Here is a 20,849-nt window from a genome sequence, read left to right as displayed (position 1 = left end):
GACACCTTTTATTGGCTAACTAAAAAGATTAGCCAATAAAAGGTGTCATTTTGCTTGGCTTTTCTCTAGATCCATTTGGGTAATTAAATACAGTTTATAAAACTGGTGCAATTAAAAGGAGAGAAGGAATAACGTTTTTGCTTTCACTAATCCTCAGTTACAATCACATATCTTTTTATCACATATCCTTCAGTATTACTACTGTAGGGTGGCACGGTGGTGCAGTGGTAGCGCTGCTGCCTCGCAGTTAGGAGACCCGGGTTCGCTTCCCGGGTCCACCCTGCGTGGAGTTTGCATGTTCTCCCCGTGTCTGCGTGGGTTTCCTCCGGGCGCTCCGGTTTCCTCCCACAGTCCAAAGACATGCAGGTTAGGTGGATTGGTGATACTAAATTGGCCCTAGTGTGTGCTTGGTGTGTGGGTGTGTTTGTGTGTGTCCTGCGGTGGGTTGGCACCCTGCCCGGGATTGGTTCCCTGCCTTGTGCCCTGTGTTGGCTGGGATTGGCTCCAGCAGACCCCCGTGACCCTGTGTTCGGATTCAGCGGGTTGGAAAATGGATGGATGGATTACTACTGTACTTATCTTTTAGAGAATTCCTTCACTTTTGGTTTTATCATAATCTTCTGTTTAAAATGATTTAAAATTACAAAGGAAGGGTAATACACAGACAGAAATATTAAGCATTTTTCTTTTGTCCAGGAAGCACCAATAAAACATGAATGATTCATGTACTGATTTTGAATTTCACTGTACTCTATAAATGTGTCAATGAATTTGAAGTTAAAAAATGTTTGTTAAAAAGCAGATATTAAATAAATGCAACAAGAACCATTAGAAAATACATTACAAATGAAAATTTTGGATTCTGTGCACACACAAAGTGATTTATTAAAAAAGAAAGCACATTTTTAGATCAATGTACATAGGAAACAAAGGCCTAATCGATTGTGAATGCTCAGATATGTTAAATGGAGTTAAAAAATATTATCAGGTCCCCTTAATCAAAAACAAGAGGGGATGGAGCCTATCATGGAGGCACTGGGCGTAAGGCCCGAACAGCCCTAGACAGACCACAGTTAGAGATGTTAATAATTTTTTCTTACTCCCACGAGTGGATTTTTTGTCTTTCAGATGTTACTGGTGTCACACACATGCGCATGGGAGGCAGTTAAAGGGCCTTAAGGAGAGTAATTCCACGCCAGACCAGGGCGTGGCAGAGTGTACTGACCCTTTCTCTCTTTCCACTGGTTCTGAGGAGGCCACTTCCTTTTCCGACCCTGATTATGTCTCTTCCAGTTCCGGCCCTGATGACATCACTTCCTGTCCTTTCCTTTAAAACTGCCATCTTTGCCTCATCAAGACAGTTGTGTTCTGGACTCAAATCTGTACTCAATAATACATAAAACTTAAGTCTTTGGCAGCCAGGAAACAACATACGGGTGGCTGCACCAACTTTTTTTGTGGCTCACTTATCTCCTCTTTGGCACTGGTGTAGTCGGCAGGATGGACTCCCAGAAGTACCAGGAGCAGGTAAAAAGTACTGTGGCCGAGTTTCTGTGATTCGGAAAGACCAAGTGCAGCCTCTGTCTGCAATACACATAACCGGGCGAACTAGCAACCACGAGGAATGCAAAGGAGGGGCTAACAGGATTGGACTGGTCCTTATGGGTGAGGCACAAGGGGCTTATTATGCTCTCTCGGAGGACAGTGTCTTCCTCCCCACTAAGGCAGAGCCCTTGGATAAATGTGGGAGTGCCCCAGACTATCAGGTGAAGGTACTGAAAAACTGGAGGTTTGACCCCGAGCACCCAGCCTACCAGCAGGGGTTCTCCCTTTGGGCTAAATTAAGGCACTGGCCTAAAAATTCTGGAGCAGGTTGCCTGCTTCATGTTATTATATAACCTTCCTGAACAGTTCACCCTGCCGGTCTGGGGACAACACTTTCATAATATGAAAGAACTCATACAGTGTGTAGAAACAGCTAGGATGGCCTCACAATCTGGGAGGGCAGAACCGTCCTTTGGTCAAACCCAGAAAGATCATGTCCCAGAATTGCAGCCTTACTGTTACAAACCAGAGCCTGCGCCGAAGTTCCCGGCTTCACAGATGCACAACCTACTTGGGAACAAGGAGGAATGCATGTGGAGGGAGAAGGAAGGGTACTGTGCACATGTAAATCCTCTGGCGATTCCACATGCAGGAGTGGTAATTGTAAATGGATTTAAGACACAGCCTTTTTTGACTCCAGCAGCAACATCTCCATTGTAGCTTGCCAATATGTGCTACCGCGACAATGGTTAAATGTTAAGACCGGTCTAACCTGCATTTATGGAGAAACCTGTGTCATCAGTTGTGAAGGATCACTAACAAAGATGACCATCGTGGTCCTTCAGAATCCACCATTCCAGGTGATACTGGGATGGGACTGGTCTAAAAGTAAAAGTGGTTTAACACTTTCCACTCTTGAATCAAATTTGGGCCTAGCCATAGATGGAGAGGCTACGTCTAAAACTACCTCCACGCCGTGTAATCAGCCGGCAGAGAGAGAGGATGCGGCCACTCAGTGGGTTGTGGTGATTCTAGGTCTGTCGCAGGTGAACATCATCAGGAGGAAACAATGCCCCTTGAGGTTGGTCCTGACACAATCTCTTAGTTACACTATCAGTTTAGAGAAATGCCTGCTTTTTTTAAAAGGGAACAATGGAATGACGATTCCCTTAAATTCACAAAAAACACAGTTGTTCTTGTCAGTGGCCAATGTACTCATCAGCCCATGGGTCCTCACTTTGTCTTAGAAAACCTTTTATATTGCTTAGTAGAGCATGATGGGGAGGTACGGAAGTTCTTGCTGATTTTGTGAATCTTCTGGTGGCAGGTTTGTGAGTAAGAACTCACCCACCTCCTAGGAGGCCATTTGGGCACCGAGAACACTTTGGAGTGGATTAAGCTTCGATTTTATTGGCCAGGAATTAATGATCAGGTTCGCCACTTTTGCACATCCTGCCCGGAGCGTCAATTGTGACAAATTCCCAGGAGGGATTGCGCTCCTCTTGTTCCCCTTCCCCTGACTGATGTCCTGTTTGAAAGGATTAGGGTCGACTTAGTAGGACCCCTGAAACCCTCAGCTACAGGACAGAAATATATTTTAGTACTAGTAGATTATGCTACCCAGTATCCCGAAGCTGTTCCATTGAGCTCAACTACTTTTAAAGATATCGTACAGGAATTGGTAGGGGTAAATGTGCGAGATAGCATCCCTAACAAAGTCCTAATGGACCAAGGGACACCTTTCACCTCGGACATGTTCAGGGAAACGGCCAGATTACTGAAAATAAAGCATCTAAAGACTGCGGTGTATCATCCTGAAACGTATGGTCTAGTGGAGAGATTTAATTAAACTCTCAAACAAACGCTATGCAAGGTGGTCAGCAAGGATGGGAGGAACTGGGATCAGCTCCTCCCCCTCGTTCTTTTTGCATATCGGGAAGTCCCACAAGCCTGTACGGGCTTCTCCCCTTTTAAATTATTATACAGACAACAACCCCGGGGCAGATTGGACATTCTAAAGGAAGGGTTGGAGGAAGATGCCCTCTCCTCTACAAATATATCAGAATATATCGTGCAATTACGCGATTGATTTGGTAAAATTCAGCCCTTACTCAAAAGTCACATGGAAGAGGCCCAAGCAGTACAGGCCTGATATTACGACTGAGGCACATCTCTCTGGGCATTCCAACTGGGGGATCGAGTCATGGTTCTTGTTCCTACCTGCCATTCTAAATTGCTACCCCTTTGGCAAGGCCCTAATGAAGTTAAGGAGAGGAAATGACTCGTCGATTATTTGGTGAAACAACCCAATCGTCAACTGAGTGAGCGGATCTACCATGTAAATCTGCTGAAGCCGTGGAAGGAAAGATCCTGGTCCCTTGTCTGGTCAGTCCCATTCATTCTTTGCTCACAAACATAACCTTAACTTTGGTGTGGATTTAAGTCCCAAACAGCGACGGGAGCTGGAAACAGTTATCCTGTCTGTCCCGGAGGTAGTGAGTGAAACACCTGGAAGGATCTCTCTGATTGCACACGATATTGCGACAGAGCCTAGGGTTATAGTTTGAGAACGCCCATATCGTCTTCCTAAGGTAAAAAGAGCTGAAGTGGAGCTTGAGATCAAGAGCATGCTGGAACTAGGAGTAATACAGGTGAGTCATAATCCCTGGTCCAGTCCCATCGTCTTGGTCAGTAAGCCTGACGGGAGTTGGAGGTTTTGCAATGACTTCCGTTGGCTTAATCAAGTCTCCCAGTTTGATGCCTATCCAATGCCACGAGTGGATGACTGCCTCGAAAGGCTAGGACAGGCTAAGTATTTGACATGACTAAGGGGTACTGGCAGGTTCCTTTAACAGATTCCGCAAAGGCTAAGACAGCATTTAGCACCCCTAGCGGTCACTGACAATATTGTGTCCTCCCATTTGTGTTACACGGGGCTCCTGCAACATTTCAGTGCCTGTTGGACAAAGTGCTCCAGTCCCATAACTCATACTGTATAATGCTGCCTACCTGGATGATGTGGTCATCTATTCCAGCATGTGGGAAGAACACCTACATCAGGTCGAAGCAGTATTGTGGACACATGGTAAAGACAGATTTCAGATTAATCCCATGAAATGCTTCTTTGGATTAAACGAAGCCAAATATTTAGGCCGTGAAGCCACAGTGCTCTAAAGTAGATACCATACTGAAATGGCTCTGTCCACGAATCAAGCGGCAATTCCAAGTATTTCTCGTCTTAGCGGGATACTACCACCGGTTTATACCCCTGATTTGACAAAGAAGAGGGCCCCAAACAATATGTTATGGACTGATAAGACAGAAGCTGCATTTGGTAACATAAAACAGGCCCTTACGTCAGCACTGCACAGCACAGCACAGCAACTTTTCTCTACCTTTCATTCAACAGTAGGACGCTTCAGTCTTGGTGCTGTGCTGAGCCTGAGTGTCAACAGTGTTGAACACCCAGTCATGTTCCTGAGTCGGAAGCTGCTGGAAGGAGAAACCAGGTATGATGCGGTGGAAATAGAGGCCTTCGCAATCAAATTGGCGATTACGCAGCTGAAGTACTACCTCTTGGGCCGCGAGTTCACCCTTGTGATAGATCATACGCCATTACAGTGGATGGCCCTTACAAAAGGAGTCAGATCCACAGGTTGCCATGTGACCTACAGCCAAATAAATTTTTGCTGGTTCATCGACATGGACTTTCCATGTAAACACCAATGCTTTTTCTCGGGTTGACAACCTCTAGGGCAGGAACACCTGACCTGATGGGTCTGGGCTGTGGGGGGTGCCTTGTCACACACATTCGCATGGGAGGCAGTTAAAGAGCCTGAATGAGGGTAATTCCATGCCAGACCAGGGGGTGGCAGAGTGTACTGACCCTTTCTCTCTTTCCACTGCAGACCAATTATGGAAAATTCCACCTGATTCTGAGGATGACACTTCGTTTTTTAGCCCTGATGATGTAATTTCCGGTTTCGGCCCTGATGACGTCACTTCCTATCCTCTCCTTTAAAACTGACACTTTTGCCTCATCAAGACAGTTCTGTTCTGCACTCAAATTTGTACTCAATTGTACACATAACTTAACTCTTTTGCAGCCAGGAAACAATATAGGGTTGGCTACCCAAACTCTTTTGTGGCTCACTTGTCTCTTCTTTGACACTGGCCATATCTATTTTATTTAAAGAGAGGTACTATGAGACTTAATGTGTTTTTCCATCATTATTTATTCAACAAATGCATTTATCCAAAGCAGCTTCATAAATGAGTATGCATAAAATGAATTATGAGAGATAATCAGGAAACCAAAAAGATAACAAATGATACTGAACAACATTTTAAAGCAGAACAGCTAGTTCCAAGGGCAGATTAAAACTAACAATAAAAAAAATTGCAGTTAACTTATGGTTAATAGGGTTTTGCGCAATCCAACTTAGTGCTTCGAGGTGTGGAGCATCATTTAGTGCTGCAGGCAGGAGCATCCCATCATGGAATAACTGGTGGGACAAAACTAACCTGAACCTTTTTTTGTTGTACAGTGCATCCGGAAAGTATTCACAGCGCATCACTTTTTCCATTCACAGAGTTGAATAACACATAATAACAAAATGTGGAAAATGTGATGCGCTGTTAATACTTTCTGGATGCACTGTATATAAATGTAATAGAAGTGATCTGGATAATAATTATTGAAAATTCTCCTACATAGTAGATTTAAACCATTAAAAATACACTCTAGCATGATCCTTTGTGTGCACCTTTGGTTAATCCCTCCATTGTTTATCATAGCTTCTGTAAAATACATATACTGCTAATTTTAAGGTCTTGTGCTAATTTTTTTGAGATTGAAGCAGCTCCTAATGACAGCCACATTTAAAGATTAAAAAAGCCTATAGATAAGATAAGCAGAACTTCTAGAATTAAAAAATTCATTCTGATTTATATTGTTCAAAATATAAATGTGTGCGGATTCCTTCCATAGGACTGACATTTAGTAGCACTCATACTTCAACTCCCAATAATCTGTTTATATATTCCTAAACTGGTTGTGGAAGATCTAATGTGCCTAAAAATTCTAAATTATTTCTAAATAAATTAGTCCCAAAGAAGCTGCCTACTTGGAATGATTTACAAGAGGATTTAAAATCCAACTAAAACTGCTGATAAAATGAGCATTGGTCTCTGTTAGTTGTACACAAGATGCAGCACCTCACATTATAATCACAATATCTGTCTTTTAAATAGGTGATGAGTGTAAAGTATAGACTAAATATGTGTTTTTGGTGTTTACCAAAATCATCTCTTCTTTTAATGCCATGTACTGAATATTAGTTTATATTAAGTTAGGCAGAATGACAAGAAAAATAGCTGTGTGCTTATCCTGTTTTAGCTTATCTCGGGTTGTAAAAAAAATATACAGCAAAGGTTGTCTTCTGTGTTTTATGCCTGAGTTAAAAATTATATACACTATATATATATATATATATATATATATATATATATATATATATATATATATATATATATATATATATATATAAAAGCGCCGTATATCCCTGGAAGCTACATTCATTAACATAAAACGTCATGCATTATAATACAGTATCTTACAGGACTCCCTGCCTAGTGAACATCACTGAAACAAATATCAATAAACTTTAGAACATGCACTTTTATAATTTTGTTTGAAGTTAGACCCTTTTCTAGAATGTTAAAAAAATAGATTTTTTGACAATGGGCTAAAAAGACACTAAACAAACAAAGAAGCAAGCAAAAGTAAATGTTACTCATGGCCCTCTACATCCTACTGTACTTATGAACAGCAACCAAAAAAAGCACAACACAGAGACAATGTCTATGGAACTATTATGAACAGAACACGGCACAGAACTAATGGAAATGTGTGATGACATCTTACCTGATCTTAGGGCTATGTTAAGAAATTAGGTGGGGAAAAGAAACACAGAAGAAATTGAAAGCAAAGAATCAGAAGACAGAAAAGCAGAAATGCTGTGGATTTAATGACCCCTAACTTAATGTTTTGCTTTTGCATGTATTAAAATTGGAGATAGAAGTATGCTGAGCCCAGCACACATGGGATCTTTTAGCATGATGCTAGAACATGCCTGCATGTACTTAATGTAACATACTATTTTGATGAGAACATAATCTGCTCTAAAAGCATAACAAGCAAGCTGACTTGGCAGATGTAAAAAAATGCACAATGGTTTGATTAAAACCAAAAATGTATGAACCCTAGGTCTGTTACTCAAGATACCATTTTAGTAATTTTACAGGTCAAAATGCATTTTATTATGTCAATACAGATCATATATCTGGCTTAGCGACAAAGGAATGTTCTAGACTGATTGATGTTGTGATGCCTAGTTCTACAGTACTGATACTGCTATATTATATGTTTGTAAAAAATGAGTGATCTTACTTAATAAATTACAGTAAAACTACTTTTTTGCATATTAGGATCATCCTTCAAATTTTGTTTTTGCTTTACATAATGCAATGGAAAATCAGACAAATATAAATTAAAAAAAAATTAAACTTAAAAAAATTAAAAATAATTGATGCCAGCGCTATTAAAAATTAGAATCTTTCACTTTCAATATATTATATAGGTTATAAAATATTTTCATAGTACTCATAGTTTGTACCTTATCTTCTTTATCCACTTGAATATGCATTTTAATCATAAAAGTGTTTTAATTCACTCAGTTCACTTTCTGTGAAAAATGTCTTTTATATAATAAGTCATTGAAGATTACAGTCCTATATACAAATTAAGCCTCTTCTACTATGCTGTTACTGTGGTTTTATAATACTCTTCTAAAATACTGACACATGCTAACTTATGCTTTTAACACTTTATTACATACTGCTACATTATTTATTCAATGTGACTTTCCATTATGTAATTTGTTCCATTTAATTGCACTGGCACCTTTTTAATATTAATTAGTTGAAAAAAGTCTGACTTTTAAGTATTTTATATTTTGTTCTGTTTCATATCCCGTGGTTTTGGGGTAATTGCTCCTTGGAAAACAATATTTTTGTTGATGGAATATTCTAGGAAACATTTTGGCTTTACGGATTTTATTTTAGCATTTGTGATTCATAAAAAAACACAGTTGGCTATTAAAAAATACTTTTTAGCAAAACATCTAGATTATGCAAATTTTGCCTATTTTAATAAATAGGGCAGGCTTACAAAAACTATTAGTTATCAAAGTTAAATCCACACAACAAACACACTGCTTATTTAGATTACATTACCTGGCAGATCGAGCTCCTATGCTAAATCCCATATAGCCATCATGTGGAAGTGAGTCATCTCCAAGTTCTCTCAAATCCTGTGGTCCCAGATATTTGTCAGTGTCGCCTGTCATTGCATCTTCACCTGACAGAAAACCAGAATGTTACTCAAAAACAGCTGCTGCCTGGTTGAGCTGCTAGTCTAGCCTTCAGTTTCCAAATCCTGCTGTGTTCACTTGATAACTAATCAATGTTAAAGGGAAAGCACACCATACTGGCTAGTGGCCAGTTCAATGAAAACACCATGCTTAATTCTGGAAAAAGAAGGCCAAATGTACAAAAAAGTAAACAAAAAAAAAAAAAAAAGCAATAGCTTTACATCTGATTCAAGTGACTTTTTTCATTGCATACATGCACTCAAGTTTGTTTATTTTGCTCTTAGCAATGCACATAAAGCGTAAGCTGTTTCTTTTTCCTCTTTTCGCACTGCAGTTACCTAAGGGTGAAAACATGTTCATGAATAATAGGTTTTTTGGAAAGGAAAAGAAAATCCAAAGCAGACAAACATTCACATTCCTAGAAAATAAAATCCACAAAGGCAGCAATGCCTGTCCCCCTGCTGACAGAGCTTGTACAACTCTGGCCCATCCCCCAAACACCAGGGAGGGGTGTGTGTGTGTGGGGGGGTGTTTCCCAGTTCAGGCATGGTTTATGTTTAGTGACTGGCGCAGAAATGGAGACCTAACAATCCAACAACAGTTAGACAAATTCTGTTTTTTTAATTTCCTTACAGAATTTCATATTTTTCCTTTCTGAAGTTTGCTGTATTTGATGCCAATAATGTGTGAGCACACAGTTAAAAGCTGGGGCACAGCCATTGCTAATGGCTAGTTAGCCCTCAGAGCCGCTTATGAGCTTGGCATTTTTGGGGCATGACTAACAAACAAACAGATCAACTTTCTACTGCAGCTATGGCTAAGAATATAAGGTGAGTATTCTAGGAAGCAACTGGCCCACCCCCCACCACTAAGATCTGAAGACAGACAGCAATAATTTATAACTAAAACAGCAGCTTCTTGAAATGTGAATGTCTCTGCAAGGAAAAAAGGCACCATTGAAAAGCCTTTGCCACCTGCATCACCAGTACCGTTCCATTAGCCACCATTTGGAGAGTATGGATTAAGCCACCAGTCAAACATTTGGTTTTTAAAAATATTGGAAATCACTGAACTCTGAAGACAATGTTCAGTCTTTCTTATTTGAATACTTTTTTTGTTTTGCAAAATTAAATGAATCACAAATGAGCAACTGGAATATGATGAAGCAAAATCATTACCTTTTTAGAGAAGCCATGGAAATTTAAATGTAATGGTGTAAAAACATATTATAGCAATAATATAGACAAAAATTGGAGATTTTGCAAATATTTCAAACTTTTTACTGTAATATTTCATAATTCCTCATGCTCATAATTGGCTATAATGATGTAAAGGCTTAATCAAAACTTTTTATAAAGTACTTTTCAGTACAGATGGCATGGTAACAGTGCAATTGTTCCTCAAGGCACCAGGAACTTGAGATCAGCTAATGACTTGTTGACTGTCTGCGTGGAGCTGGAACTTCTTCCCAGTGTAAATATGAGTTTTCTCTGAAAAATCTGCTTTTCCACTTCATAATAAAGATGAACGTGTAGGCATATTGGTGATGTGATACTAAATAGGGTCTGATATGAGTGTGAGTGTGGATGTGTACTTGAATATAGTCTGACATGACTGTTCCTCCCACTGGAGCTCACGTTTAACTTGTACCTGTAGATACAAGGATATAACATAGCTATTTCCTACCTTGCATTAGAAAAAGTGAGATTAGTTAATGGATGACCCTTTCATTGTGACAAAGAGCTTTGGACTTATTAATCCTCTGAATATTTGGATTGTGTCTTGTTTGTTTTTTTTCCCTTGGCTTTTGGTTACAATTAAAATTTGCTAACAGGTTGAAAAAAGAAAAAAAAAAAAACAAAGAGCACCACTGCTAACAGTTCCACTATTTGCCATCTCCATAACTCCCTCCAGAAAGCAGGAGGCAGTTGTCTCTAAATATAGAGTATTTTCTTTCAATTGTTCTTGTAGCCATGTTATGGGTTAGTATTATGCCACAGTGTGTTTGTAAAGCATTTCTTCTAATCCTGATACTCCTGGTTCATTGGGTCACACAAATTCATTAAAATCAAAACAATAGTCAGTATAAGAAAATATAAAATAGTAACTAGAAACCTGAGTTATTACAGTTAAATGGAGGGGGAACAGAAGAATTGACCAGTAACCAGCAATTAAAAATTATAATACTTTACAAGAACATTTACAATTATGATTATGTGTTAAGGTAACAACTCTATTGTAAGTAATTTATACAATCATATGAAAAAGTTTGGGAACCCCTCTTAATTCTTTGGATTTTTGTTTATCATTGGCTGAGCTTTCAAAGTAGCAACTTCCTTTGAATATATGACATGCCTTATGGAAACAGTAGTATTTCAGCAGTGACATTAAGTTTATTGGATTAACAGAAAATATGCAATATGCATCATAACAAAATTAGACAGGTGCATAAATTTGGGCACCCAAACAGAGATATTACTTAGTTGAGCCTCCTTTTGCAAATATAACAGCCTCTAGACCAGGGGTGGGCAAAGTCATTCCTGGAGGGCCAAAGTGGCCGCGGGTTTTTGTTCCAACCCAGTTGCTTAATTAGAAAACAATCCTTGCCAATAATTACATTTCATGGCTTGTTAGTGCGTTAACTCTGCTATGTCAAGTCATTCTCATATCCTAGATTTTTTTTTCCATTCTAAGGATATCATCCAAATACTTTGAAGTGTAAAACAGATGGGTAATTCTCAATCCTTCACTTTTTTCTTTTCTCTTTCCTTCCAAGTATTTAATTAAACTAAATAGTACACGATAAATACACACAGGTGTAAAGGGAAACAAGCAAAATGGATAACTGCTGGTTTCTTTTGTCTTTTGCATCTTATTGCTAATAAGGAGCAATTAAAAACCGAGAATGCAGCTGTTTAAGATTTAAATAAGCAATAAGGGTTCAAAATCTTAAAGCGGGAGACAACTAAAATGAAGCAGAAGTGTTTCTAGAGCAATAAGTGCTTCTTATTAAGCAACTGGGTTGGAACAAAAACCTGCAGCCACTGCGGCCCTCCAGGAATGACTTTGCCCACCCCTGCTCTAGACGCCTCCTATAGCCTCTGATGAGTGTTTGGATTCTGGATGGAGGTATTTGTGACCATTCTTCCATACAAAATCTCTCTAGTTCAGTTAAATTTGCTGGCTGCTGGGCATGGATAGCCTGCTTCAAATCATCCTATAGATTTTCGATGATATTCAAGTCAGGGGACTGTGACGGCCATTCCAGAACATTGTACTTCTCCCTCTACATGAATGCCTTTGTAGATTTCGAACTGTGTTTTGGGTCATTGTCTTGTTGGAATATCTAACCCCTGCATAATTTCAACTTTGTGACTGATGCTTGAACATTATCCTGAAGAATTTGTTGATATTGGGTTGAATCACAGCCCCACAGCATTTGGTGGATGGAACCTCCACCAAATTTGACAGTAGGTAGCAGGTGTTTTTCTTGAAATGCAGTGTTCTTCTTCCGCCATGCAAAGCACTTTTTGTTATGACCAAATAACTAAATTTTTGTCTCATCGGTCCAAAGAACTTTGTTCCAAAATGAATCTGGCTTGTCTAAATGAGCATTTGCATACAACAAGCAACTCTGTTTGAGGCGTGAGTGCAGAAAGGGCTTCTTTCTCATCACCCTGCCATATAGATGTTCTTTGTGCAAATTGCGCTGAAATGTAGAATGATGTACAGATACACCATTTGCAGCAAGATGTTCTTGCAGGTCTTTGGAGGTTATCTGTGGATTATCTGTAACCATTCTCACAATGCTGTGCATATGCTGCTCCTGTATTTTTCTTGGCCTGCCAGACCTGGGTTTAACAGCAACTGTGCCTGTGGCCTTCCATTTCCTGATTACATTCCTTACAGTTGAACTGACAGTTTAAACCTCTGAGATAGCTCTTTGTAGCCTTCCCCTAAACCATGAAACTGAACAATCTTTGTTTTCAGATCTTTTGAGAGTTGCTTTGAGGATCCCTTGCTGTCATTCTTCAGAGGAGAGTCAAAGGGAAGCACAACTTGCAATTGACCACCTTAAATACCTTTCTCATGATTGGACACACCTGTCTATGAAGTTCAAGGCTTAACGAGCTAATCCATTCAATTTGGTGTTGTAAGGAATCAGTATATGCAGTTACATGCATTCAAATCAGCAAAATTACAAGGGGACCCAAATTTTTACACAGCCAGTTTTTCACATTTGATTTAATTTCATACAACTAAATACTGCTTCACTAAAAATCTTTGTTCGGAAAACACCCCAGTACTCAGATGTTCCTAGGAAATGAAAGACATACCACTGTTATCTTTTTTGTTGAAAGTAGAGTAAATTATTATGCAAGCTGAGAGGGGTTCCCAAACTTTTTCATATGACTGTAAATAGTAATTGTTCAAAGTGTATATTTGGACCACTGGTTGGTTAAGCAACACACATTGCAGGCTGCTGAAAATGACCTATGACGTATAGCTTTGGGGTTGGCTGGTTATATAAAACTTTTGAGAATGGGCCAGGAATCCACTACCCCCATCGCAAATGTCTTAATACTAAAAGGCCACAGGTTAGCATGTTGAGAATGTTATACACAAGCAAAAGGTGTACTGGAGCTGACCTTGGTAATATATTCTTTGTCACACAGTTCATGAACAGGCGGCTTTACAAATTTATATTGCAATAAATAAAGATATAAGATGATTAAATAAATCATTGCCAGATATTTGTTTGTTTATATTTGGGCTAAGACAGAGAATAAATGAACTTAGCTTAGCTTTGTACAGTTGTTGTAAAGTTGTACAGTCTATATAAATCATGTGCCCTATTTGCTCAAAAGCAACATTCTTCTCCATGTGTCTCAGCAGTCAGTGCTGTGTTCCACAGACTGACGTCAAAATTTATTTGTGAGTAGATTGCACTAGTGCCTACAAGATAAAATCAATTTAAATTTCCCTCTTGGACAAATGAATATTTCAATTTACAGAACTATTCATTGATTCAGTGCTCCCAAAGGTTATAAAACAATGGTCGAAAATAATACTGCTACAACTGAAACCAGAAAATGGGCTTATGAATAATTAATGAAAAACATGAAAAGAAATTGTCCTATAGAGCTATAGAGGTTGCTGGACTTTTATTGTAGCCAGTTCCTCAATCAGACTGTTATTTATACTGTGAGCTTGTGCTTTAATCAGGTTACAGGTTTCTTAAGTCATATTAAAGATTCAACTGCAGTATAATGTACAATATATTTGGATTTTCCACAAACTTTAGCAAATGTGAATTCTTTCATTTAATACATGAGTTCTATATGCACTTGTTATTTAAACAGTTGATCATATGAGATTAGTCTTGTAGAAAATCAGATCATTCATTGTCATCTCACAAACAAAACAACAAAAAAAAACAAGAAATGAAATTTAAAAATTATTTTAAAACGACAGTAAAATAAGATTGAGGTCTATTTGAGGAAGAAACTACTTAGATATCTAACTTTTTTAGGTTTAACACAACAGATTACTTACAAATGTACATACTGTGCATGGGAACAGAAAAAAGGGAGCACAGTTTCAGTCGGCAACATGTTTTTGATTACATCCAATGTATATTTACAGCTACAGGTTTTTAATCCTAAACATTAATTACTCTTGCAACAACACAGCTATGAGAAATCACATGAGAACCTCACACTTGTACGATCTGTTCAGCTATGCTTTAACAATAAATCTAAGGCATGTAAGCAGCCACTTCATACAATGAGTTACTTGTTACTCTAGGAATGTGATTAAAACTTAAGAGTGCTATATACAGAGTAGAAATGTAATTACAGTATATGTGCAATGAATTTAGATTGCGGAAATTTTAACCTTCTTTACAAGGCAATTAATGATTACATAAAATATTCAAAATGCACTAGGAGGCATACTTGCACAGGGTTACACAAACATAACAGCTAGAATGCTTGGGAATTCCTGTAAGCTGTACTTCTTACAATAAATTTAAATGCATCCCTGCTGCAAGTTTATGTACAATGTGTCAGATTGGCCAATTGTTTTCATAATACTAAAATATCAGTAGCAGAAAAACTAGAAAACCTGTTTTGAAGGATATGATCAGCTTAAAGTTGTTCATTTGAAAACATACACACAACACAAATAAAGGAAAGCCACACTGAACCTTGGCTTTGGGGATTTAGTGTATTCAGAAATATCTCTAGAAAAGAAAGTCATTGAGCTCATTTTATCTTCTGTTTTGGAAGTGACTATGCTTTTTTCTGCTGTACCAGTCTTGCAGTTTTATTTTTTGGTATGGATAATGTTGTTAGCCAAATTCTAAAAATGAAGTTTACATCCCATAAAACTACAGTATGTCATACATTACATCAAAAGTTTTAGAACACCTCAGTTTTTCCAGTTTAAATGGAAATGAACACAGTGTAATGACTTTAAGTTTCAACAAACAAAGGCTGTCACAGGAGGCTGGGGGTCAGACCCAGCTGGGACACCTGGAAGGACTGGGAGGTGGCTTATACGTTCCCCGGGCCACGAGGGGGCAACCACCCTGGATGTTGAGGGGACCACGGGAAAGGAGCAAGGAGCCTCAAGCCCACCGGGGCCTGTGGCCACCACCAGGGGGTGCCCCAAGCGTTGTGGAGCCCAGGAGATCGACTCTTCCGCCACACCTGGGAAGGTGAAGGAAGGACCTTCTAGGGATGCCCGGAGTGCTTCCGGGTGCAAGGGCAGCACTTCCGCTACACCAGGAAGTGCTGCCAGAAGAGTGTCATCAGGCACCTGGAGCACATCCGGGTGGGAATAAAAGGGGCCGCCTCACTCCAGTCAGGGAGCTAGAGTCGGGAGTGGGAGCAGGACAAAGCTCCCGTTAGGAGAGTAAAGGCGGCCCACGGACACTGGAAAAGAGGCCTGTGGAGGGTGATTGGTGTGGGAGCACTGTGTGCTGTGCAGGACTGAATTTTACTAATAAACCCGTGCGTTTTGGTAAAATGTTGGTGTCTGTCTGCCTGTGCCGGGCTGGCTTTCACAAGGCATAGAACAAATAAAGTGACAAGTAAAAAAAATAAGTCAAGGAATCAATAAGTGCACAAAATGTTTTTCAGATTTTTGATTCATCAAAGTAACCAACGTGTACTGATATAACAACCACACCATGGTAACCCATTTGATTCAGAATGCCAGTCACTCTGTGCAAGTCATCAACTTCTCCTCCAGCAAAAAAAATCCCAGACCATCACACTCCCTCCTTCATATATGGTAGTCGGCGTCATGCACTGAGGAACCATCCTTTTACTAACTTGACGGCATACAAATACCCTGCATGATGAACTGAAGACATCAAATTTTGATTCACCGGTCCATGAGACTTTCTTCCAGTCTGTAGTAGTCCACAGCTGGTATTTCAAGACCCTATTTTGTCCTTTCAATAATGTGTTTTATACTGCTACTCACCCTATCAGACCTACAGCACAAATTCTCCTCTTCACAGAAGAAACTGAGACTTGCTTTTATTGACCACTGTTAAGCTGTGCTTGAAGCTGTTGTGCTGTTAGGCACCTATCATGCAAATTGGTGACCCTCAGAAACTTGAGTCTGCAAGATCATTTCCTATCAGATCTCCCAGTTTCCACTTGGATTTGGAATGTGTAGGACACTGTAATCACTGACACTTTGATTTTTTGTTTTTTTTTTGCAATTTCTCTAAATAATAATAAATAACTAATCTAATAAATCACTATGTAACAAATTTTTATTTTTATTTTGTTCCTGAGTACAAAGTGTGTTTTCCTAACCTGTTATGCCTAAAAAAAATAGAAAATAGCTGTTGTTCCACAAAAACTTTGCTTTTGTGATCAGGACAATGATATTTTGAAATTTGTCTGTTTTCGAGAAAATTCTCGATTCGCATTCAATACTGAGTAGTCTTCTAGAATATTCTTGAACTGCTAGAATTGTCCAGAAGTTTCTGGAATTTTCCAGAATTATCTAGAACTTTCAAGAAACTTTTAGAACTTTCTAGAACGTTCTCGGACTGTCCAATAGCAGTCATACAAGTATAGAAGCACAGGTGACTCGAACCAACAATTCGGTTTATGTTATTTTTTTGATTTGATTTAGATGGCATCAAGAGGTTGCTTGCACCCAGCAGATGCATTTTGCTACATCTGTGGACAATTTATAAAGACAAGAGCGAGAAAGTATTCCGTGAAAGCATGTCGTAAGATGTGCGAGGCCTACAAGGCATACTTCAGCATGCCTGTCGGGGATCAAGACAAGCCCTGGGCACCTCATTTCACATGCGAATATTGCAAGAAAACTCTTGAAAGTTGGTACAGGGGGGAAAAGAGAGCCATGAAGTTTGCTATCTTGCGAATTTGGCGGCAACCGACTGACCACTAAAGCAACTGCTACTTCTGCATGGTGGATCCTACCAAACGTCGCACTGGCAAGAATGTGCCTCAAATCGTTTATCCAGACATTCCTTCTTCCATTGCCCCAGTACCACACTGCCCCGAGCTGCCCGTTCCCACTCCTCCGAAAAGGGATCAGCCATCTTCAGGAGACAGCAGCAAGTCAGACAGCGAGGAAGATATTGCAGATATCCTTGACGCTCATCTTGACAAATTCAAGGAGAACATGGGAGCTTACTCAGAGGAGCAAGGCGAGCGCTTTCATCAGGATATACTGGACTTTGAACGTCGTTACCAAGGACAGTATAACGAAAACATGATGGGGGACTACATTTGGGGGCTTCTTCGAGAAAGCAATTTGCAGTACAGTCACAAATCTAGAACACCTACTCATTTCTGAACCTTTTTGAGTGGTTTTGACTGTCTTTGTCTATTTACCATGCAAGTGTTGTTCTTTATCAGACCGCATGAACGAAAAGATAAAAATTCCCTTGTTTTGTCACTATAAATACGAAATTTTCTGGGCTGTGGTCATAAAATCAAAGTTTGTGCTGAATGTAGTCGTTTTTCCATAGGCTTTAGACATAAGCAGTTGAAATATAACTCTTGGAAACCAGGAACAAAAATTGTGTTACATAGTGAATGTTCTATCTCATTTCATTTGTTAATTGCCATTTTCTTGCCATTATCACTGGAATATTGTCCAAGGTTAATTTCAGATGTTGTAGTAACACAGTCTGTTCCAACTCTACTTTAACATGGACAGAGGTTTTTAAGTAATCAACAGAAGGTGGGACACCTGTGCAAATTGTTTGCTTCAGCTTAGTCCTAATTAGTCCAATTTACTATAAATTGCTGCAGAACATCTGTAGGTTGTAACCTATTAATTGTTATCTGAAGAAGGCCCATTTGTAATATTTTGAAACCTCCTTTTTTCAGTTTTTGCTAACCTAAACTTTACATTTAAACCTCTGGCAGTTTACTGCTTACCTTTTCACCACTGAAGTCATTCATTGCATTTCAATTGATTAAATCTGAGGAAAAACTGAGGTGTTCTAAAACTTTTGGCAGGTGGTGTATGTATTTTCTTACTTTCAGATTTAAAAACGTTAACCATACAAGATAGCACACATAATTAATGTTATTTCCACTTTTTCCTTTTCTTTAAAACAGAGACATGATTATATCCTTAAATAGTGCTATGGATGAGGGCAGTATCTCGCATGCAGCTCAAAGACACAATTACATAATTGTAATGTCAGATGAATGCTCACAATGATTTTGCTGGTATGTTCTGCCTTATCTACTGTAATGGATATTTTGTTAATATTTATGAAATGTTTTAATACCTCAGTCAAAATAAAAATTTGTTGGCATTGTTTTAAAATAGTGCCAAAATTATAATAATTTGGCTTAAAGAAGACCAAAACTGCTAAATGGAAAAAGAGGAATAATTCTGCATATTTACTGATTTACTGTACATTTATGAAGAATGTGCAATAAAACCATATGTTTATAAATGATCACTATTACCTGCTTGGTAATAGTGTCAAAAAGATACTCATTTGCTTAACACTTTGGACATATTTTGGCTATTGGTGACTCACATGGTCTGCCATTAAAAATATCTATGTAACCTCATGATTGGCACACTAATTTTATACACATATCATTGCAGTCGAAGGACGTCTGGTAAGGTAATGCATTGCGGTCAGTCATTAGTTGTAAAACACTGGAACCCAAGATTAATAGAGAGAGGGGTGTGCTGATACCAGTATTATTTATTGCTAATGGATATATATTTAACTGTAAATCAGTTACATATTTTATCTGTTAATTGCTTTTCAATTTGGAAACACAATAGTCTAACTATTCTCTCTGAAACTCTGTTACAAAGGCAATAACAACACCTCAGGTTAGAGATTTATGGAACCACTGCCACTGGAGGTTAATTGCTATCAACAGAAGTTTTCATTTTTATTCTTATTTTAAAAGTCTTGTACAGTTTTAAGTATTTTTTTTATTCTTGAAGTCTCACTTAGTAATTGAATATGGTTTGCTAATCATTAGTGGAAATGCTGATATAGGAATTTTCAGAGTCACCTTTTATAATATGTGACATTCCCATTTTGTTTTTTCATGTGCATTTCTGGGCAGAGATTTGGGAGGAACAGAAAGTTTCCTTTGATAAACTGAATGATCCACCTTAGTAATCTTCAGGTGTCACATTACTCTAAACACAATGTGACTGATAAAAGCCATAGCTAGCTGAGCTGTTTATTTATTATTATATTTTTAATATAATGAAATGAGGTGAGAGGTCAGCATTACTTCAAAGATTCAGGTAACAAAGCTATCTCATAATTCTCCCACAGAAAGCTACTGCTTGGGAAGTTGTTCATACATATGATATTTACCACTAGGGTAAGAAAGCTCATATTTCTCATATTTTCCATAACACACAAACTCAGCCTTATACTGCACCTATGCATAAAGTAATGTCTTACTATCAGTATTTTTTTAAGAAGTGTTCCAAAGTAAACATAGTACAGTAATTAAAATAAAAATCTCATTAATAGGAAAATACTGTATATTATGAAAGCTTTTACAACAGAATAAATTAATCTAATATACTGTTGCATCCTGACATGTCATTCAACAAAGTGTAAGAAATATACTGGTAACAGCAATTAAACCCAAAAACAAAACAGAAAATCAAGCTCACCCGAAAGGCAATAAAAGCAGAAATAGCAGCCAAACCAAACCATTTAATAATTAGTAGCCCCTTTGGCATATTTACTTTCAGGCACATCAACAGAAAGACACATTGGCATGTTTACAGTGTTTAGCTGCATGACAGTGGCACCTCATTTTACAACACCAATAATAAAAACAGTTGTTTAACTAAAGAAACTGTTCTTTTGGTTCAGTTGCAGTATGCGGCAGCCAAGTTGCAAAGCACTGCAAGAAAATCATTCTTGCTCTTAAATGAAAAGGGTTAGGGTTAGGGTGATACATTACATGGTAATAACTTTAAAACCTGCTAGGTTTTGCTGCTTTTTTGCCTGGTGTACAATATGTTGATGGCCAAGTGAATCCCCATTTTTCTATTTCTTAGCAGCAGCTCCTACTGTTCATTCCAGTCTATTCAATACAATTAAATGCTTTCAGAGTTTCTTAAACCCTTGGGCCTTGCAAGCTTTTGGTACAGAGTAGCAGTTTTTACAAAAAGCGATTCTGTTAATTAAATGTATTTAGAGCCATGCATATTTTCTCTGTTAAACAGCAGTCACTATTGAATCATTCTACTCAGTTTATGAATGAAAAATCTATGAATACGACATGAACACTCACACAAATATGTGTTGATGTGTTACCCTGTGAGGGAGGGTTATAATGGATATCAATGAAGTACAAC

General features: G+C 38.5%; 1 protein-coding gene across 32 annotated transcripts in view; it reads right to left on the bottom strand.

Moving 5' to 3' along the window:
• Positions 1-20,849, bottom strand: part of ank3b (ankyrin 3b) — a 643,030-nt gene that overhangs the window by 101,205 nt on the left and 520,976 nt on the right. For 31 of the 32 annotated variants that reach the window (XM_051923878.1, XM_051923871.1, XM_051923889.1 and 28 more), the window contains one exon: positions 8,842-8,965. In XM_051923878.1, the coding sequence (XP_051779838.1) occupies positions 8,842-8,965 (124 nt within the window). Of the gene's footprint in view, positions 1-8,841; positions 8,966-9,316; positions 9,465-20,849 lie in introns of those variants that run through there. The other variant, XM_051923891.1, reaches the window with a different exon arrangement.

Source organism: Erpetoichthys calabaricus, chromosome 2 (genome assembly GCF_900747795.2).
Source record: "Erpetoichthys calabaricus chromosome 2, fErpCal1.3, whole genome shotgun sequence".
Taxonomy (NCBI): domain Eukaryota; kingdom Metazoa; phylum Chordata; class Cladistia; order Polypteriformes; family Polypteridae; genus Erpetoichthys; species Erpetoichthys calabaricus.
The sequence above is the reverse complement of the archived record's forward strand: the minus strand, read 5'-3'. Positions and strand labels throughout refer to the sequence as shown.